This window comes from Microtus oregoni, unplaced genomic scaffold, assembly GCF_018167655.1.
Source record: "Microtus oregoni isolate MIOR12 unplaced genomic scaffold, Mior012 000045F_ref0000178, whole genome shotgun sequence".
Taxonomy (NCBI): Eukaryota; Metazoa; Chordata; class Mammalia; order Rodentia; family Cricetidae; genus Microtus; species Microtus oregoni.
The window spans coordinates 16,764,625-16,784,592 of record NW_024543219.1 but is presented as its reverse complement, the minus strand read 5'-3'; the positions used below and the strand labels follow the sequence as shown (position 1 = coordinate 16,784,592).

The following is a 19,968-nucleotide window of genomic DNA, read 5'->3' as shown; positions in this document are numbered from 1 at the left end:
CAAATATATGGATAACAATTAATTGAGACTTCTTTGTATGTTTCAAATGAGACAAATTTATCAAAAGTTACTACTTATAATAAATTGGTGTACAAAACACCTACGATCTTAAGCACTATAAGACATCTTAACTAGAATCAGTATCACAAGCTGAAGTGTTACAGTAGTAGCACAGTGTTGCTGCTGTTGATTTTGTCTCTGGACTAGTGGTGGTAGGAGAATTGTAAGTGAGCATACTCATCTTGTATGGAAGTGAAAAGAGTTTCTCTAAAGTTTAAGTTGACCTTATTCCATTGAAGATGAAAATTCCAGACACAAGGAAGCAAAGTCTACGGTGACTGCCCTTTGCAGTATAGAAAAATGAAAAACAAACAAACAAACAAACCCCACAAGCATTCCAAGGACAAAGGACCCTGCAAAGAATTTCAAACTGATAGGTTGGCAAAGCTCCAGAGAGGGGTCAAGGTGTGTACTCTCCTCAAGTGCTTCTGAGGAAGATGCAGAAGCCTCTCAGTTCTAGCTTCTGGTTCCTCACGAATGGGCAGTGCAAAGAAATTCAGCATCAGTAGCTATCACCTCCATGGTAAGAGCTATTGCAAAGCACCCTGCAGTAGTTATGCACCCTGAACTGTATCTCTTGGGCAAGAAGCATGAAAGAAACGTGGGGACCAAGCAGCAATTCCATGGTAGTAGTACCTTACAAGAAACATCAGAGTTCCCACAGACAATGCCTCAAGCTCCCAATACATGCTAAAAGCCCGCTCTCTGAAAAGGAATGAAGCAAATTCTTGTTTATTTTATTCACAGTATATAAACTGTAATATAACTTCCTTAGCATTGCCTATGGCTGAAGCGGAGAGTTGGTCCCACCAACAAATGGGTTGCCAATGAGGCCTAGCAGGTGGGAGACCTCCAACAACCCCCTTTCACCACAATGAAAATCCAAGGTGGTGCCTGTTAACCTGCAAGCTCCGTGGAACCCAAAAACACAGATTGTTCCAATACTGAGGGCCCCCAAGTGCCTGCAAGCACCGTTGAATTCTGAAATACAGCTTGCTCCAAATCTGAGGAGACCAAAGAGACAGCCACAGCAATGATTGGACCAAGATGCCAAGACACTGCTGGCCTCATTTGAAGGAAGAGATGGGTAGGTGCCTATGCAAGAATTCCTCCAACATCCCAAAAAAATAGCATGGTAACACGAGAATCCAGTAGACACACAAAAGGAAGACTTGACCATTCTAACCCAGAAGTAGAAGAAAACGACTTTGAATGTAACTTTATGAAAATGATGAATACCTTTAAAGAGGAAGTGAAAAACCCTCTTAACGAAATTTAAGAGAAGACAAACAAAGTTGGAAGAAATTAATAAATCCTTCAAAGAAACCCAAAAATATCCATGATAAAACAATCAAACAAGTGAAAGAAACAGTTGAAGACTTGAAGACTGAAATACATGTAATAAAGAAAACACAAACCAAGGGAATTGTGGACATGGAAAATCTGGGTAAATGAACAGGAACTACAGAGACAAGTATAACCAACGGAATATAAGAGATAGAAGAAAGAATCTCAGGTGCTGAACATACTATAAAGAAAATTTTCATACGTCAAAGATAACATTAAATCCAACAAATTCTTAACACAAAACATTCAGGAAATCTGAGCCACCATGAAAAGGCCAAAACTAAGAATAATAGGAGTAGAAGAAGGAAAAGAACTCCAGCTCAAAGGCACAGAAAGCATATTCAACAAAATTATAGAAGAAAACTTTCCCAACCTAAAGAAGGATATCCCTATGAAGATACAAGAAGCTTACAGAACACCAAATAGACTGGATCAAAAGAATAGCATCCCCTAGCCATATAATAATCAAAACAAAGAACATACAGAATAATGAAAGAATATTTAAAAGGTGCAAAGGAAAATGGTCAAGTAACTTATAAAGGTAAGCCTATCAGAATTATGCCTGACTTCTCAATGGAAACCATGAAAGCCAGAAGGTCCTGGATAGATGTGTTGCAGACACTAAGAAACCATGGACGCAAGCCCAGGCTACTATACTCAGCAAAGCTTTCACTCACCATCTATGGAGAAAGCAAGATACTCCATGACAAAAACAGATTTAAACAGTACATATACAAAAACTCAGTCTTACAGAAAGTACTAGTAGGAAAACTTCAACCCAATGAAGCTAACTACACACACAATATCACAGAAATCAGGAAAACCCCTACCAGCATAACCCAAAGAAGGGAAAAACACAAACACCACTACTCAAAGAGAACCAGAGTTAACAACCACTGGTCATTAATATCACTTAAATCAATCTACTCTTAGACACAGGCTAAGAGAATGGATATGAAAACAGAATGCTGAGAATTCAAGAACAATTGCAGTGGGTTTTTGATCCTACTGCACGTACTGGCTTTGTGGGAGCCTAGGCAGTTTGAATGCTCACCTTACGAGACCTGGATAGAGGTGGGCAGTCCTTGGGCTTCCCACAGGTCAGGGAACCCTGATTGCTCTTTGAGCAGATGAGGGGGGGGACTTGATCGGGGGAGGGGGAGGGAAATGGGAAGCGGTTGTGGGGACGAGGCAGAAATCCTTAATAAATAAATAAATTTAAAAAATAAAAAAAAATTACATCACATGCTTTGTGCTGAGAACAACTGAAAAAAAACAGAATGCAGTCTTGTGCTATTTACAAGAAACACACTTCAACATCAAAGACAGACTCTACCTCAGAGTAAAGGGGTTGGGAAAAGGCCTTCCAATCAAATGGACCTAAGAAACAAGCAGGTGTGGCTACCCTAATAAATAACAAAAATGATTTCAAACTAAAATCAATCAGAAGAGATAGAGAAGGACACTTTATACTCATGACAGGAACAATTCATCAAGATGAAGTATCAATCTGAATATCTATGCACCAAATATAAGAGTACCCATATACTAAAAGAAATAATACTAAAACTTAAATCATACATCAAGCCCCACACACTAATAGGAGATTTCAACACTCCTCTCTCTCCAATGGATAGAACAACTAGACAGAAACTTAAGAGAGAAATAAGAGAACTAACAGATGTAATGAATCACATGGACTTAACAGATATCTATAGAACCTCCCCCCCCCAAAGAAGAATATAACTTCTTCTTAGAACCTTGTGGAACCTTCTCTAAAATTGATCACATAATCAGTAACAAAGCAATCCCACACAGTTACAAAAATTTGGAGTAAACCCCTGTGTCTTATCAGCTCACCATGGAGTAAAGTTAGAACTCAACAACAATACTACTCCCAGAAAGCCTACAAACTCATGGAAACTGAACAGTCAACTACTGAACCACCCCTGTGTTGAAAAAGAAATAAAGAAAGAAAAGTCTTACTTGAATTCAACAAAAATGAAGGCACAACATATCCAAACCTATGGGACACTATGAAAGCAGTGCTAAGAGGAAAATTCATAGCAGTAAGTGCCCACATGAAGAAAATGGAGAAAGTTCACATTAGCGACATAACAGCACACCTGAAAGCTCTAGAAAAAAAGAAGCAGACTCACCCAGAAGTAGTAGAAGACAGGAAATAATCAAACAGAGGGCTGAAATCAACAAAACAGAAACACAGAAAAGAATACAAAGAATCAATGACACAAAGAGCTCTTTCTTTGAAAAAAAAAATCAACAAGATTGACAAACCGTTATATAAACTAATCAAAAGATGGAGAGAGATCACCCAAATTAACAGAATCAGAAATGAAAAGAAGGACTTAACAATAGACATTGAGGAAATTCAGAGAATCATTAGGTCATACTACAAAACCTGTACTACACAATATTGGAAAATGTAAAAGAAATGAACAATTTTTTAGATAGATACCATATACTCAATGGACCAATCAGTGCTGTCGACTGTAGAATGATGCACTTTCTCAGCCTTCCTCCTATTGTGGCAAATTGCTCTGAAAATTATGCCTATCAGCATATAAACCAAGTATCATCATATCTTAAACTAACTAATAAAACCAAAGGAAAAAGGTGCTGGTGGTACAGTCAATAGGGCGTGTCCTACCAGAGAATGTTTATAACAGCAGTGTTCTATCCCCTGAACTGCCTACCGGACTCAAAGTCCATTCATTTCTTTAAAATGTTGAGCAAGTCTATTATTTCTTAGGCCAAGATTTTTGTCAAGATTATTCAGATTAAATAACAGATAATTAAAGATAAACATAATACCATGTGTGAATTGTCTAATATGTCTAAATTGGGAAATTATATAAAGGAGCAAAATCCAGAAAAATTTATTAGCATTTAGTCCTCAAAAAACAAAGTAATTGAATACTGTATTTTTGGTTTTTTAACATGATCATCTTATTGACATTGACATTGATGTATATAATAATATGTAGCATAAACACAATGTGGTTTTAATAAAAAGTTCATTTATAACAAGACAACTTGCTGTTACATGACCATTGAGGACACATAGTGTGGACTAGTTAGAGATCTTTTTATTTATACAAAGATACCGTGTACATCAGAGGCTGACATTAAATGAACAAACGTTTCAGATGATATAGTTTGAGACTGACAATTTATCAGAAACTACTTCTTAAATAATTTTGAATCCAAAGGACATTTGAAGGCAAATCAAAAGAAGATAGAATTACATTGCTATATTATTTCCTCTGTTCATATTTTTGAAAAAACCAAGCTGTTCTTGAAATTAGGGAGGGGGTAGTCAAGTATTCACCTTCACTCTTACCTCTCTTAATCAGGAAAGACTTCTTCAATAGGGATTTTAGCTGTCTTGCTGGTCTTACTGCACTGTGGTATATTTTAAAAAGTAATATTTTAATATTCGTATAAAAACATTTACCAAATGTTTTCCTATAATACATTAGAGATTTACCATCAGCCATTAAATTGTCCTTCAATCAGTTGATTAGGTTTGTTGACAATTTCCTTAAAACTTTTTCTCATGTGAAAAAAAGAATTTAGTCCACTAAAAACATAGAAACACACACGAAGAAAGAGACTAGTTTCTCCACAGCACTTTTTTAATGCTGTAGTAACTAATGGTCACTCTTGTGCTCAATGTAATTAGTACCCCAAGTCCACTTGTCATGTCATCATCTGCTCCTAGAGCATCACAGAACCCCTCTCTCTCAGGTTACTTTGTGGGCTCTCAATGCACGTAATGCTATCTCTCACAAGGTTTGTTTGTGGACCATAGAATAGATTCCTGCTTCTGCTAGCACTCTGACGAGATACCATGGCCTAGGATATGCTCAAGCTGCCCCTTAGTAGTCCATTCATGAGTGGATCTTGAAACCACAATCGGCCTGTTTCTATGCCAAATGAGCATTGCTATTAATTTAACGAGATAAAAATATGAACAAACAGCAATATAAACTCAGTGGATAATTTCAGGTTATTAGCTTGAGATAGTTTAGAATTCCTAGAAGAAAAGAACATGGTTTTTACAAGGTGTGCCTTTGAACAGTTGTAGCTACTGTAAATTATGAATCTGCACTTTGGACATTAACTGTGATGCATTTTGGACCTTTTAACTTGGAGTAATTTATTAATAAATCATTAGTAATAAGCAATTTACTAATGTGTATCAAATGTTTTATGATACATGTTCCCACAAATGATAACACAATTGTCCTCTATTATGGAAGTAATCAATTAAGATGAGCACAGAACTAGCTTGATATACCACCTTTAATTTTTTGCCAAATCTGTCTGAGATAGCAGATCACTGACAGAAGGGGCCTTCTACTCTATGTTCATGTCCTACTGATGGGGAAGACAAAGCCCCTTTTATAGACACATAAAGAGTAACCATGCCACAGTTTGGCTCTCTACATCCAGATAATCTACTGAGATCCAGAGACTTCATTACTGTAGAAAACAGCTCACAGGAATGGACAAGTGATGGATGGAGCACTGTGGTAGGAGGAAGGCATGGGATCTTCTACCAACTATGAAAGGGTCCTACACAGAACAAAAGGGCCTCTGCATGTGGAGATGGTGTCAAAGGAGGCAAACAATTTGTTGATTTCTTTTTTAATTCATTTATTTATTTCTGCCTCCTCCCCGCCACTGCCTCCCATTTCCCTCCCCCTCCCCCATTCAAGTTCCCCTCCCTTTTCAGCCCAAAGAGCAATTAGGGTTCCCTGCCCTGTGGGAAGTCCAAGGACCACCCATCTCCATCCAGGTTTAGTAAGGTGAGCATCCAAACTGCCTAGGCTCCCACAAAGACAGAACGTGCAGTAGGATCAAAAACCCATTGCCACTGTTCTTGAGTCCTCATTGTCCGCTATATTCAGCGAGTCCAGTTTTATCCCATGCTTTTTCAGACCCAGGCCAGCTGGCCTTGGTGAGTTCCCAATAGAACATTCTAGCCATAAATAAAGGACATTGAGCCTATAATTTGTGATCCTAGAGAAGCTAAATAAGAAGGTGAACTCAAATAAAAACATATAGGCATCCTCCTGAATATTAACCTTCATCAGGTGATGAAAGGAGACAGAGAGAGAGACCCACACTGGAGCACCGAACAGAAATCTCAAGGTCCAAATCAGGAGCAGAAGGAGAGAGAGCATGAGCAAGGAACTAAGGACCGCAAGGGGTGCACCCACACACTGAGACAATGGGGATGTTGATTTCTTGTAACACTCTGTGATAATGCAGAATGATCCCAAATTCTGTCAGCCATCAGAAAGACAAATGCGATGAAGATCTAGTTCACTAGCTGATTTCAGCAATTTTTGAAAGGCAAGGAGTGTCAGATGGACATAGTGTGTGTGGTAAACATTAGGAAGCTCATTTTCCAAAACACAGAATTGGTACAGGGGAAATGATGGTTGAGTATAAACTTCATGCCCATGATCTAAAAACAATAAATTTTCAGTCTAAAAATACAGATAATACTGTGGGGATTGTAAGACAACACAAAAATTGAGTGTATAAATCGGCATCTATCTGAGAATACAACCAATAGTTAGCTTGTTATCTTTGAATTTCCTTAGTCTTTATATATCATTAGACCTTACCTGCAAGAAGGCATTATGTCAGTGCTGAAATTTTCTTCTGAAAAAAATCAAAATTAATTCATTACAATGCTAGAAAAATATAACATATAAAATTATTAGACACATAGTATAATTTTTTAGATGAATCTAGATTATTCTAGAATAAGTACTTCCTTGTAAGAAATGTCTTCAGGTGGAATTCATTCATTTTCTTTATATTTCAAATCAAAGAAGACTTAAATTTAACAAGCATAATACTTAAAGGTAAACACCCACCCATAAACAATTGAGATGATCCTAAATGATCTCTCTCAGACAGATGGAGAACAGCATCCTTACCAGTATAAGCATCAATTGACTGTGTCACAAAATAGCTTCTGTGGTTCTTGTTTGATTTTGGGATAATGACACTTGAGAAAAATTCTAGAGTCTAGATGGTGGCACACAACTTTAATCCCAGCACATGGGTGGCAAAGAGAGGTCGATCCCTGTGATTCCCAAGACATCCAGAACTATGTAAAAATGAGACTGTGTCTCACAAACAAAACAATAGATTCAAAATGGAAAAAAAATCCATGAGCCTATACACATTCTTGTTCTTCAGGGAAACAAAGAATCTTGCTCAGCTTTTTAGTTAAAATTGTTCATTTTATGGTGCAAATTGCTACCACTGGGACTAGATGTATGGCTTCTGTCTTTTGTATCAGGGTATAACCTAACAGAAAGAAAGAGAAGAGGGGCAAAGACTTTTACGTAACAGCTCAAGGGTGTGCAACAGGCTTCCTCTCCTCATCCCTGTTGAGAAAAGAAATTCCTTAGTTCCATCTGTGTTCCCAGCCTTATATGCAGCTTAAAGGATGCTCAAGAAAGCAGGCATCATCTCCCCTGAAAAGAATTATTGGAAAGATCCCTCCCTTGGTAGTAATAACCCCGAGCTCTACCTCAGAGAAGAAGCCGTGAGACTGCAGCAGCAAATTCCATGGACTTCCTTCTGACATAGGATCATTGTACATGCTTACAAATGTAAACAATAAACTCACTCAATCCTTCCCTAGACACTTGCAGCTTGCTTTTAGAAATAAACATTTGAGTTGGGCAGTGATGGTACACTCCTTTAATCCCAGCCTTGGTAACAGGGACATGCAGATCTCTGTAATTTCAAGCCTAGCCTGGTCTACAGAATGAGTTTCAGGTTAGGCTCAAAGTCAACACACAGGAAAACCCTGTCTCACAAAACGAAAATAAACATAAGAAAACAAAAATGAAATGAAACCTTTATTCATTGTTTTTGTCTTGATTAAAGTCAGAGAAACTTAATGTGCTTTTAAGCATTCCTCATGACTCAGGAAGGTCATTTGAGCCATCAACTAGTGGACTGGGATTGCGGCACAGTAGGAAAGCCTATGCTTATTATGCAGGAGGCCTCAGTCAGTTCTCACCACCACAAATGCCAGGAACAGCAAACTTCATAATAAAGTGACACAAAGCTGTCTCCATTACAATAATATTGACTCTCTTCATCTTACTTCTTGAGGGAGAGGGTTTTGGATTCTCTACCTAGTGTGGTTGCCACTGGCAACTTAGGTATAAAAGACACTGTGGTGACAGTTACTGAAAGTAAATACTACGTGGTGTTCCTGCCACTGCCACAAAGTCTCTCCAGACTCAATGGAGAAGCAGACAATTCTTTGAAATACAGAATGATGTCATTTTCTACACTCTGTTTTTTGTTCCAATGTTTATTCCTGAATCATGCTTTGCAGCATGGAAATGATATTCACCCTTACCATGTTCTATTTCAGAAAAACTAAAGAGAAAAGTACTGAAGGTAGGGATAATGGGTAGGGTGCTTGCCTAGAATGCTCCCAAAGCCTTGTGCTCCATGTCTAGCACTTTAGAAAACCAAAACAAAACAAAAAAAGAAGGAAAAAAGAGAAGAAAGGAAGGAAGGAAGAAAGAAAGAAAAAGAAAACATGTCAGGATTGATAAGTCTTCATAAACTCAATACATTCATTACAGAACGAAGCTTTCACCCTAAAATGGGAGATTTCTAAAGAAAACAATTATACAGTAGGACAAAACTGTCCAAACTGAGAAATTGCTCAGACATTAAAGAGGTCAGAAGATTTTAATTATATCATAAGGTAGGAAATTATTTAATGAAAGTTATTGATTACTGAGGTTGGTTTGTGACATAATTACATTCTAGTGACACCTACCTGTGGACTGTTATGCAGTACAAAATACAAAGTTTGTCATAAAACTCAAGGAGAATATGTATCTCTAATAATCCTATTTGCTGCAATGTGACTATGGAGGACACGTGTGCGTAAAGTTGATTTCTTCTTTATTCAACGGCAGTACAGATATTAGCATTAATATAAAATAAGCAATGTTTTGACAATATATTTTCACAGTTGAAAATTCTTTGAAATAATTTCTTAATTAATTCTGACTTTTCAGAATATTTGAAAACCACAGAACGGCATTTATCTTTGATTGCCTTAACTCCTTTTTGGGGATCTAAAATCTTCACTCTTCCTTATTTTCTTTAGGGAAGGTAGGAGCAGTTGGAGTCATTCTTACCTTTTTTGGAGTTGGCACATGTTTTCATTGATTGTTCTGATTCTACTGCAGCTGCTCCTCCACTGTGACATATGTTTAAAAGTGAACATCATTTAACTATTCATATAAAAACACTTAGCATGTTTTCTAAATTCTTTATTTTTGAGTCCCTAATATATCTTACATTAGATATTTACAAATAATTTTTTGAAACAGGATCTCATTATGCTGTCCAGCTGACTTTAATCCCACTATATGTATCATGTTGGTCTTGAAATCAAAGAGATCTCTGTGCCTCCTGTTTTCCAAGTTTCTGGATTAAAGGCATGGGCAACAAGGCCCAGCCTAAGAACTCTAAATTCATTCAACAGTTGGTGATGATTAAAGACTGCTGTCCTTCCCACCTTCCCTCATAGAGAAGAAACAGAGAAAATTTAGCTCTTGATTAAAACTCTCTCTCTCTCTCTCTCTCTCTCTCTCTCGCACACACACACGAATGATAGCAGTGCTTTTTCCATAGATTTGCTTGGAATGCTCCAGTAACCTTGTATTTATATGCTCGTGGTGTCAGTGTTCCTGTTCCACTCATCTGCCTGCTTGTCCCTAAGGCCCCACAGTCCTATCTGTCAGAACTCTTTGGAGGTATTTTGTTGAGTACTATGCTCTCAATGGTCAGTATATGAAAAAGTATTTTTATTTTTTTGCTTCTAAGCATCCTTCTGCCTGCATTCTCAGAAGCTGTGACAGTTGTGGCACCTTCAAATTGTTTTAACAGTTCTTCCATGTGTGAATGCTGAAACCACCGCCTGGCTGTTTCTTTGTTCATAAGCCTTTTTGTGTAATCCTGAGTCTTTGTAACTCACAACCAGCTTCAAAACTCAAGGAAAGCAACACTCTTTTGTCAGCTTTATTCTTCCCAGGTTACAGCTACAGCTAAGACTGCTGTACTTCAGCGCCTATTGCCAGGATACTCTGGACCAGCAGCTTTATTTTCCTAGTTTCTGCTTTGGCTGTCATCATGGTCTTGGAGCTCGTCAGGGGACTTTTCACCTGCGGTGTGAACCTTGTCCGAAATAGCACTGCTGCTGAAGTGATCTCCAGAAAACTAAGAAAACCTTCGACCTCGACCACTATTTCCAATGTCTTTTTAGCAGATAATGATCCCCAGTCTTATTAGATCAACAACCTAAACTTACTTTTTCATCTTCATATTTGATATGCGTTCTTGTTCACATCTGTGTATGCATTTGTGTCTGTTGATCCTAGTGCATGTTTTTTAGGTCAGAGGACATCCTTGACTGGCAGTCCTTGCCTCCTAACTTAGTTTTGAGGCAGAGTTTCTTGTTAACAGCTGTAAAAAGCAAGACTGTCTAAAGTATAACTTTCCAGACAGTCTCCTGTCTCCATCTCCCATGTCCCTCAAGGTTCCCTGAGGCTAAGATGCACACATGCACATGAGGCCCTTTCTGTGTTCTGAGGAGTTGAACTCTGAAATCTTGGGTTTGTGTGATAAGTACTTTATTCCTGAGACATGTTCCTAGTCATGAATTCCTAAAACTGTGCTATTCCATGTCAAAGTCATAAGCATACTTTATTTTCATCAAAAGTACCAGCTTTACAAATTTCTGTAAGAATAAATGACCTCAAATGGTTCTTCTTAGAGGGAAACACAGACCCTCCAACTGGATTAGAGGTTTAATTGAAAGTGCTCTGCACTCAGAAGCCTTAGTTCCATAATTATAACCACCTCTTTAATTTAGGCTCAAACTCTTCTTTTAAAAATTGACTGTTCACGTACTGGCTTTGGGGGAGCCTAGGCAGTTTGGATGCTCACCTTACTAGACCTGGCTGGAGGTGGGTGGTCCTTGGACGTCTCACAGGGCAGGGAACCCTGGTTGCTCTTCGGGCTGACGAGTGAGGGGGACTTGATTGGGGAAGGGGAGGGAAATGGCAGATGGTGGCGGGGAGGAGGCAGAAATCCTTAATTAATAAATAAATAAATAAATTTTAAAAAATAAAAATTGAGTGTTTTAGAGCCAGATAGATGGCTCAGTGGGTATACTTAATTGTCACATTAGCCCAGAATTTGAATACCTGGAATTCAACAAAAAGTCAGTCACTGTGTAATGTATCTATAATCCCAGCACTTTTATAGTACAAAGGAAGTGGAGGTAGTAAGATACCAAAGAGGCTTCCCAGCCTGCTTACCTGGAGTAAGTGGCCAACTGCCAAATAAAAATTTAAAAAATGCCTCAAATAAGATGGAAGACAAAGCCATCACACAGTGTTGTACTGTGTCTTGGTTGGGAATATCAGTGCATGCATGTCCTCTGACACAAAAACAAGTACATGAAGATGAAGGATGCTAAACCATTTTTAGAATATATGGTATGTCCAAAGTGTATTTTCAATAAAAACATACACAACACACAGGCTTTACTTTTTAATTCATCGGACTTTAAGCTTGTATGTATGAACAAAAAAGGTAATCATTTGATTTTTAATGCTGAACTCATCTTAAATACCAAGTATTTAGAGCTGCTATTTCTGTGATAAAACACCATGACCAAAATGAACTTGGGGACCAAAGGATTCATTTGGTTTATATGTCTGCACCATAGTCCATCATTAAAGAAAGACAGGGCAGGAACTCAAATGGGGAAGGAAGCTGGAGGCAGGAGCTTACAGAGGCCATGGAAGGGAGTTGCTTACTGGCTTGCTCATTCTTCTTTCTTATAGAACTCACGGCCATGAGCCCTGGAACAGCACCTCCCATGATGTGTTGGGCCCTTATCCATCAATCACTAATTAAGAAAATGCCTTACAACCAGATCTTATGGAGGCATTTTCTCAATGGAGTCTTAGTTCTTTGTACTCATTTTGGACAAGTGTCCTTATCCAGATTAGCTGTTTCAGAAATTTGGGTGTACATATTCACATCTGACTAACACAGTGTCAAGATATTTCAGACAGTAGAGGGGAAAAAATAATAGCATCTGGTAATATCATCTAATTGATGGATACCCTAATCTATTTGCTGATTCAAAATTCACTTAAAGTAGAGTGAGTGATCAAAGAGACAACATGATTTGAAAAAAAAATTAAGTTGAACATATATAAGAAGAAAATATATAAGGAACAGGCTAAGAATAATAAAACTATACATTTCAGTGTTGAAAATAAAGTTGAAACTTTTCAAAGTAAACAACATTAATGTGAAGTTGCCTTAACAAGTAGAAAATTGCCAATCAAATCAGATTAGAAATGACAACTTGTTTTTAAATGGGAAGCTGAGCCCTGGTACACACTGTTCCTTTGTTTATGTTGGAACAGTCTCTTTTCCAGCTCACACTCCCTGTGAGATAGTCTTTCTCAATATGTGCTTATGAGTTGAAGCCATATTCCCTCTAGCATTTTAGTGTTCATTACTTAAGCAATGACACCCTCAAGAACAGCACTAAGATTATAAAAAAGAAACAGTACCTATATGGTGTAAGCTCAGAATGTGCATCCGCACCGTTATCAATTAAAAACTGCGCCATTTCAAGTTGATTTTCAAACAAAGCGAGTTTATAGGGTGTCAACCCACACTGTAAAGGAAAAATTTCACTTTATAAATTGACATGCTTCTCAAATGAAAAATGTATCACACATTTTTGTAAACAAAATGAGTCACAAAGGGATAGATTTTCCTTCAGTCCTTGCTGCAGATTCACACACACAGGGCTTCCCTTTCCTTTGAAACATCTTCCCCTGTCCAACAATGCCCGTGAACACCACTATTTCCAGAACTTCCCACAAACACTTGCTGGTTCCAAGTTTCTTAGCTCCATGGAGATGTGCCTCCATTGCCCCAATCCTAAAACGTGGAGATAGATTTGGTATGCCTCTCTTGAATGAGTGAACTCAAGTGGCATCTCTGGAGCAGTTTCTCAACCTGTTTTTCAAAACTATTTTCCCTAACCTAAAAATTTTCTCCCAAACCAAACATCGTTTCCTGTTGTAGTGGTCCAAATGATGCTGGAGGAAGACCTCAGACTCAAGTGTTATGTAAACACAAAGAATGCTTATTCTTCAGAAATAGCCAGCATGCAACAGTCCATCACCCATATAAAGTGATAATGAGGACCACGGACAAAGACATACAGGCCCTTCTAAAGTGGACATGGGAAATTTTTAATCTTTTAAACATCTTTTCAATAATTGAGCAGTCAGGGAGCAGTTACATGGGGAGCATGTTGATTGGACAGAATTAGTAACAGTTTCATCCATTGTGGGATTTTTCTGTCACATGTGGTCAGTAGCAGCCAGATCCTGCAACTCTGGTCCCGGCCCTATACGGCCAGGTTTGGAACTGTTTACCCAATTGGCTAAACTTGACTGGGGAACGTTCTGGATTCAGTCTTAGGTCATTAATTACAATGGAATTGCTCCTTGTCTAAGACAGAGTCCCATTTTGGCCCCTTTGTTATGTACATATAAAATCTGAAAAAGTTAAGTGAAAATGTCTTCTCAGTATGTTTTCTTCAATGATCAAATTTCCACATTTACCTGTGTGCCTGTGACCTTCCCACTCTAGCCTCATCTCTGAGGGACAAGTCACATCAGTAACTTCTTAATTGCAACAGATTTCTGTTTTTTCTACAGACATTTAGCTTAAAATTATTTTTTTCTATTGTTTGTGTGTATGTGAAGTATGTGTGGGCCCAAGTCCTTTACTTCTTGAATTTTACAGAAAAGCCCAAGTCTGAAACAAAATGTGCTGTGCTGAGTTCCTTTAAGTTACCTACAAAACTATGAAAAACAGATTTGGAAAAAATGCTTTACTCTGAACAGATTCAGTGAGACTGCTTGTGCTTCAGAATGTGGAAAGTGATCTGAGTGTCATTGCTGGAAGTACATTGTGAATGAAGTTGAATGATTCTTACCTTTGTTTTGGCTTTCATATCTACATTATACTCCAGCAGTTTGCTGACAACTCTTAAGTTCCCTCTGCAAATGGCGTGGTGGAGGGCAGCATAGCCACTGTCATCTACAATGTTGGGATTAGCGCCGTGCATGAGTAGAATAGAGATGCATTCTACATTGTCCCATTGGGCGGCCTGTGGGTATTGGATAAAGAAAGAGACACTGAAATCAAGAACTTTAATACGCATTCCAACAATTCCATTGACTAGTTACCCTTGGATCAGACCAATTGTTTAGGTCATGCATATTATCCCTCTCAAGTACCCAGACTTTCCTAAATTCATAACCTCTCCACCAAAGTTTTCCAAGTGGTAGAGTTTCAGAGGTGTGCCACCACACCTAGATATTAAAGGATTTCACTAGCACTGTTTGGCCATTGTTGTAGTGGGGGAGGCAGCTTGTTCATTTGCTTGTTTTGATAACTTGACACAGGTTGAAGACACCTGGAAAGAAGGAACCTCACTTGAAGAATTGCCTCCACCAGACTAGACTCTGGGAAGCCTGTATAGTATTTTCTTGATTGAGGTTGATCTGGGAGGGCACAGCTTCCTAGGGGTGATGGCATGACTGGGAAGGTTGTCCTGAGTAGTATAGGAAATCTGAGCAAGCCTTGGAAAAAGCCACGGAAAAGCATCGTTCCCCCATGACCTCTGCTTCATTTCCTGACTCAGGTCCTGATTGAACTCCTGACCTGGTTTCCCTTCATGGCTGACTGTGATGTGGAATTGTAAGCCAAATAAACCTTTCCTTTCCTGGGATGGTTTTGGCTAGTGTTTCATCACAGCAACAAAAACCAAACAAGGATAATTTCTAATTCATTTTATACCAAAAGTGTTTCCCGATAGCTACCTTTATTAGGGGCGTGCAGCCTTCATCATCCTTCATATTAATATCGGTACAGTCGTTGGATGATAGCAATCTTACTACATTTGGATGATTATGGGCAGAGGCGTAGTGAAGTGGACTCCTACAAATTGAGAGGACATTTTAGGAAATTACAGATTATTATGTAAAGGTACACTCAAGTAGACACCAATGTGCATTTCCTTCTGATGTAAGAGAAGAAACTAAAATTTTCTTATTTACTTATTTCTCTCCTCAGGTGTTCATTTTCTGTGCTAGGCATATAGCGCATGGCTGTCCCATTCAAGGCGAGTGCTTTATCACAAGCTTCACCCTTCCTCAGAGCAGCCTCTCTGGATAACAGGAGAATGCCCAGTAGATTGAACTCAGATTGGATTTGAATCCTACTCTAATCACGGAGTGTTACTAGTTACAACACAGACTTCCTATGAGCTCCACAAATCAATCTCTCCATCTGTAGAATGGGGATTCAACACTGCAGCTCTCTTACACAGTGCTGCTGTGACGCTTCAACTCACATCTTCAAGAGCATGTACAAATGCTTCCAGTACCTGACAGCTCAGTGTTTGCTGGATACAATTACAATTTGTTCCTAATGGTAACAAACACAATATTTCAATGAAGAGAAATAGCAGAATTATACCTACTGCAGATGTGAAAGTTTTTACTCAAGTATCTTTACAATATTTTAAAACTATATTCCCTAAGCTGGCCTTGAACTTGGTAGGTAATCCTCCCAGTAGGTAGGAATGCAGGCAGTACCACCGCACCCACCTTACTTTTTATTTCACACTTTAGCATCGTTGATGTCTGCCACTTATAATTCATATTTTATGAATATAATAGGCAATGTTTTTTACTTTGCTACCATACAAAATAAAAGGTCACCATGCAGTCCATTGTGCCTTACATCCAACGAAATATGACACAATCCACAGGCCCATGACACTTCTAAAGGTCACATATATCTATGTAGCTCTTAAGACTATGAAACGTAAACATATTTAGAATAGCAATAACAAACTAAAATCTAAGTTTTCATTCATCAATACTTTAATTTTTTTCATTTCTCAATGCCCAGAATTAATGTTTCTATATTTGCTGCCAATAGGGACACAGCATAGTCCTCAGTCAATAGACAGAATGTCCATGTTAATATAGACACCAGGTGGTAGCAAATGGCTTTGCCTTATACCTCCATGAATTAGCACCAAAACTGAGCAAATATATCCAGAAGGAGATAACCCTTGGTATCATAGCTCCCTTGCTTTGATTTTCAAAAAGCTTAAAGACAAAAAAATACTAGGGATTCAGTTGAGCATCATTCCTTGTTTTCACTATTTAAATTTATAGAACGTCAGGAAAACACACTGGACAGAGAAATGTAATATTTTAAGAATGAGAAGGTCTTGAAAGCTAGTAGATTTGTATGCTGTACAATAGATATCTAAGTTACGTGCAGGGAATAAGTGGATTGGCATAACGGATAAATACAGCTGGAAAATTCACTGTTTTTAAAGAATACACTTATTAAGCAAAAATACTTTGAACAATAATTTACTGTCCTATTATTTGTATGAAACTCTAATTTGGAAGACTGAATAACTATAGACTAAATAACCTCACAACTACAGACATGATCAAGAAGCATGTGAGCTATGGAGAACCTACTGTTGAGGGTCATTGTTTCCTGCCTATAATCTAGTGAGAAACAGGAAACAAGGACTAGGAAAGAGGACCGCAGTGATTGTTACAACTCAGTTGGGAAATCACTCACCCTGCAAGCCTGAGACCCAACTTCAGAACCCCCAGCACCTTGAGAAACTGGTGCTGGAGATGTGGATACAGGAGGATCCCCAAATCTATCTTGCCAGCAAGTCTAGGTCAATCAGTATACTCCAAGACAATCAGTCAAACACAGCGGGGATTTGGGTGAGAGAATCTGTCTAAAAAGCTGAGGTGGAGGAACCACAGGGTGGTTCATGAGGTAGGGCACCTACTGGCAGAGCCAATGGCCTATGTTCAACCCCAGAATCCACAATGTGGCAGAATACAGCTGTCGATAGTTCTCTTCGGACCTTCACACACTTACTTGGCATGTGTGAGGCACAGGTGCAAACACACATATGATATTTTAATGAGATGAAAAGAAATTTTCAAAGAGAATGCCAACTGTTAGCCTTCATGTATGTACCAAAACACACACATGTATATAAGGGGCCGGGGGACAGAGTTATAGTTCAAGTTGAAAATTTCCTTATGAAATCCCTCAGCAAGCATAAAACAGACATAAGAACATAAGATTTCTTGATAATTCTTTGTTTTGTTTTTTTTTTTGGCTTTGAGTTGGCTTTTTATGTGAAAATTTATCTTATGATACAATTTTCTGTGTTGCATATAACATAGCATTAAAAACATATACATTAAAGGGCTGGAGAGATGGCTTGGCATTTACAAGCTCTAGTTTTTCCTGCAGAGGGCCTGGGTAGGATTCCTAGCACCCACACAGCAATCACAACTGTCCATGACTCCAGTTCCAGGAGATCCAACACCTTCTTCCTATGCTTGTGTGGTACACTGAAAATACACTCAAACCTAAAAAATTTTAAGTGTACACATAAAAAGATGTATGTGGTTTTTTTTAGCTAACTTCCTGTAAAGCCCTCAATAAAGTGCTCTAAAAGAGACAATGTAAAGGGATTTGTAAACTAACTGAATTCTTTGTTTTGCTTCTCTTAAAGAAAGTCTCAGAGATGCCCTTCCAAGGTGTGCAGGTTTCAGGTGCCTAGGAGCCTAAAGCAGGTACAAACCCAGAGGTCTCCATGAAAGAAGAGCCTTAAGCATGACATCTGCTCTCCCACAGGCTGCAGCTCTGGAAGGTATGTTTCTCCCTGGTAGACCCTGACTGTCCCCAACAGTTTCTGCCCCTCCTGCCCCTCGCCCCTCCTCAGACCCCATTACCTGCCCCTCCGGTCGCACTCGTTAACCTGGTGTTCACTGGCATTGATCAATCTCTCCACTAAAGCGACATCGCCCACAGCGGCTGCCCTCTGGAACCGTCCCACAGGATCGTACCCAATAAGGTACAAGGGAAATCGCCGCTTTTTTCGACACAAGCACCCACAACCCCGGCATGCAGACCACAGGCGGGTATACCAGCGAGTTCGCTGAGGGGCCCGAATGGTAAGGGCATCATAACTGAAATCTTCCTGCATGTTGAGGCTCAAGGCTCCACAGGCCGTCCCAGACCTCCTGGCCCTCCTGGCCTTCCTGACAACCCCGTACCCCCCTCCGGCCCTCCCGGCCCTCCTGGCCCTCCCAGCCCTCCCGGTCCTCCCGGCCCTACTGCCCCTCCCTGCCTTCCCCTTTAGCCACCCGCACCCTCCCAAATCCAACAAGTAAACGTTCAAAATCTAGTTAAAACTCCCCACTGAACCAAATAAGCGTCCTGCTTGGGCAGATCCTTGGTTCAGTGTGAGCTGAATTCTGCTTCCTCCTTAGCAACACAGTTACAGGGGCATAGTGATGCGCTATGAGCTCACAGTGGTACTCAGCAGCTGTGCACCATGTGTGTGTCCTGTGCATGCCCATGTCAGACTCAAGCGACAAAAGCATACAGTGCTCAGTACATGTAGACAAATATTGTATGTTTTCTCTTTTAAGGGTGTTAAGGTTCTGATGATACGGGAACTTCAATCTGAATACCCACAGAGGTATGGAACCTAGTAAGGGACCAGGAGAAAGAAGCGTATCTCTCAAGGAAAGGAAAAAGTCTATAGTGTTATGTAGCTATTAAGGAAAACTAGAATTGGATGGTTTAATGAAAGGGGGATGGGCAGAAAGGTAAAGGAAGGAAAATGGAGAGAGACAACCAATACTAAAGGCCCTTTGAAAAACTATATGAACACTGACTATCCCGGAACCTTCCTATACATATGTGAAAGGAATCCACAGGGAGAAAAAAAAAAACAACAGGGGAGAGAAGACTTCAACTAGATATCTAGTGCCACCAAATGACACCTCCGGTGCCAGGAACAGGTTACAGCCTGTTGAGTCATTCACCAAAGGGACCCATGGAAACCACCAAATAGCACAGGCTATTGCCATGGCTCTTGGTTGCTCACACAACCTGATGTTAAGGTCTTGTTTCTGGAGGGAACACTTCTGTCACTGAATATGGAGAAGTTGAGCTGGTGTCTAACTACATTATTCACCTACTAACCACAGTTCACTGTACTGGAAGGTACTCTACATGCCCCTGGAGGAGAAAAGTAGTCCTCAAAACCTCTCAGCACAAACCCTTCAACCTACAACCACACCCATATGGAAGGAAGCTCACAGATATTTATATCTAGGGGATCCAACACCCTCTTGTCTCTTTGCAGGCACCAGACATGCACACAGTGAACATACATAGATGCAGACAAAACATACATAGACATGAAATGAATATGATCTGTAGATATTGAGAAGTAATACATTTATGTAGTAAGTTCACTCTTTTTTTTTTTTTTTGGTTTTTCGA

General features: G+C 39.2%; 1 protein-coding gene across 4 annotated transcripts in view; it reads right to left on the bottom strand.

Annotated features, from left to right (window-relative positions):
* Positions 1 to 19,968, bottom strand: part of LOC121435128 (inversin-like) — a 101,604-nt gene that overhangs the window by 30,776 nt on the left and 50,860 nt on the right. For 3 of the 4 annotated variants that reach the window (XM_041634218.1, XM_041634220.1, XM_041634221.1), the window contains 7 exons: positions 15,429 to 15,546; positions 14,540 to 14,713; positions 13,095 to 13,201; positions 11,446 to 11,535; positions 9,633 to 9,694; positions 7,068 to 7,104; positions 4,769 to 4,830 (listed from right to left, as the gene is read on the bottom strand). In XM_041634218.1, coding sequence (XP_041490152.1) covers positions 4,769 to 4,830; positions 7,068 to 7,104; positions 9,633 to 9,694; positions 11,446 to 11,535; positions 13,095 to 13,201; positions 14,540 to 14,713; positions 15,429 to 15,546 — 650 coding nt within the window. The remainder of the gene's footprint in view (positions 1 to 4,768; positions 4,831 to 7,067; positions 7,105 to 9,632; positions 9,695 to 11,445; positions 11,536 to 13,094; positions 13,202 to 14,539; positions 14,714 to 15,428; positions 15,547 to 19,968) is intronic. The other variant, XM_041634222.1, reaches the window with a different exon arrangement.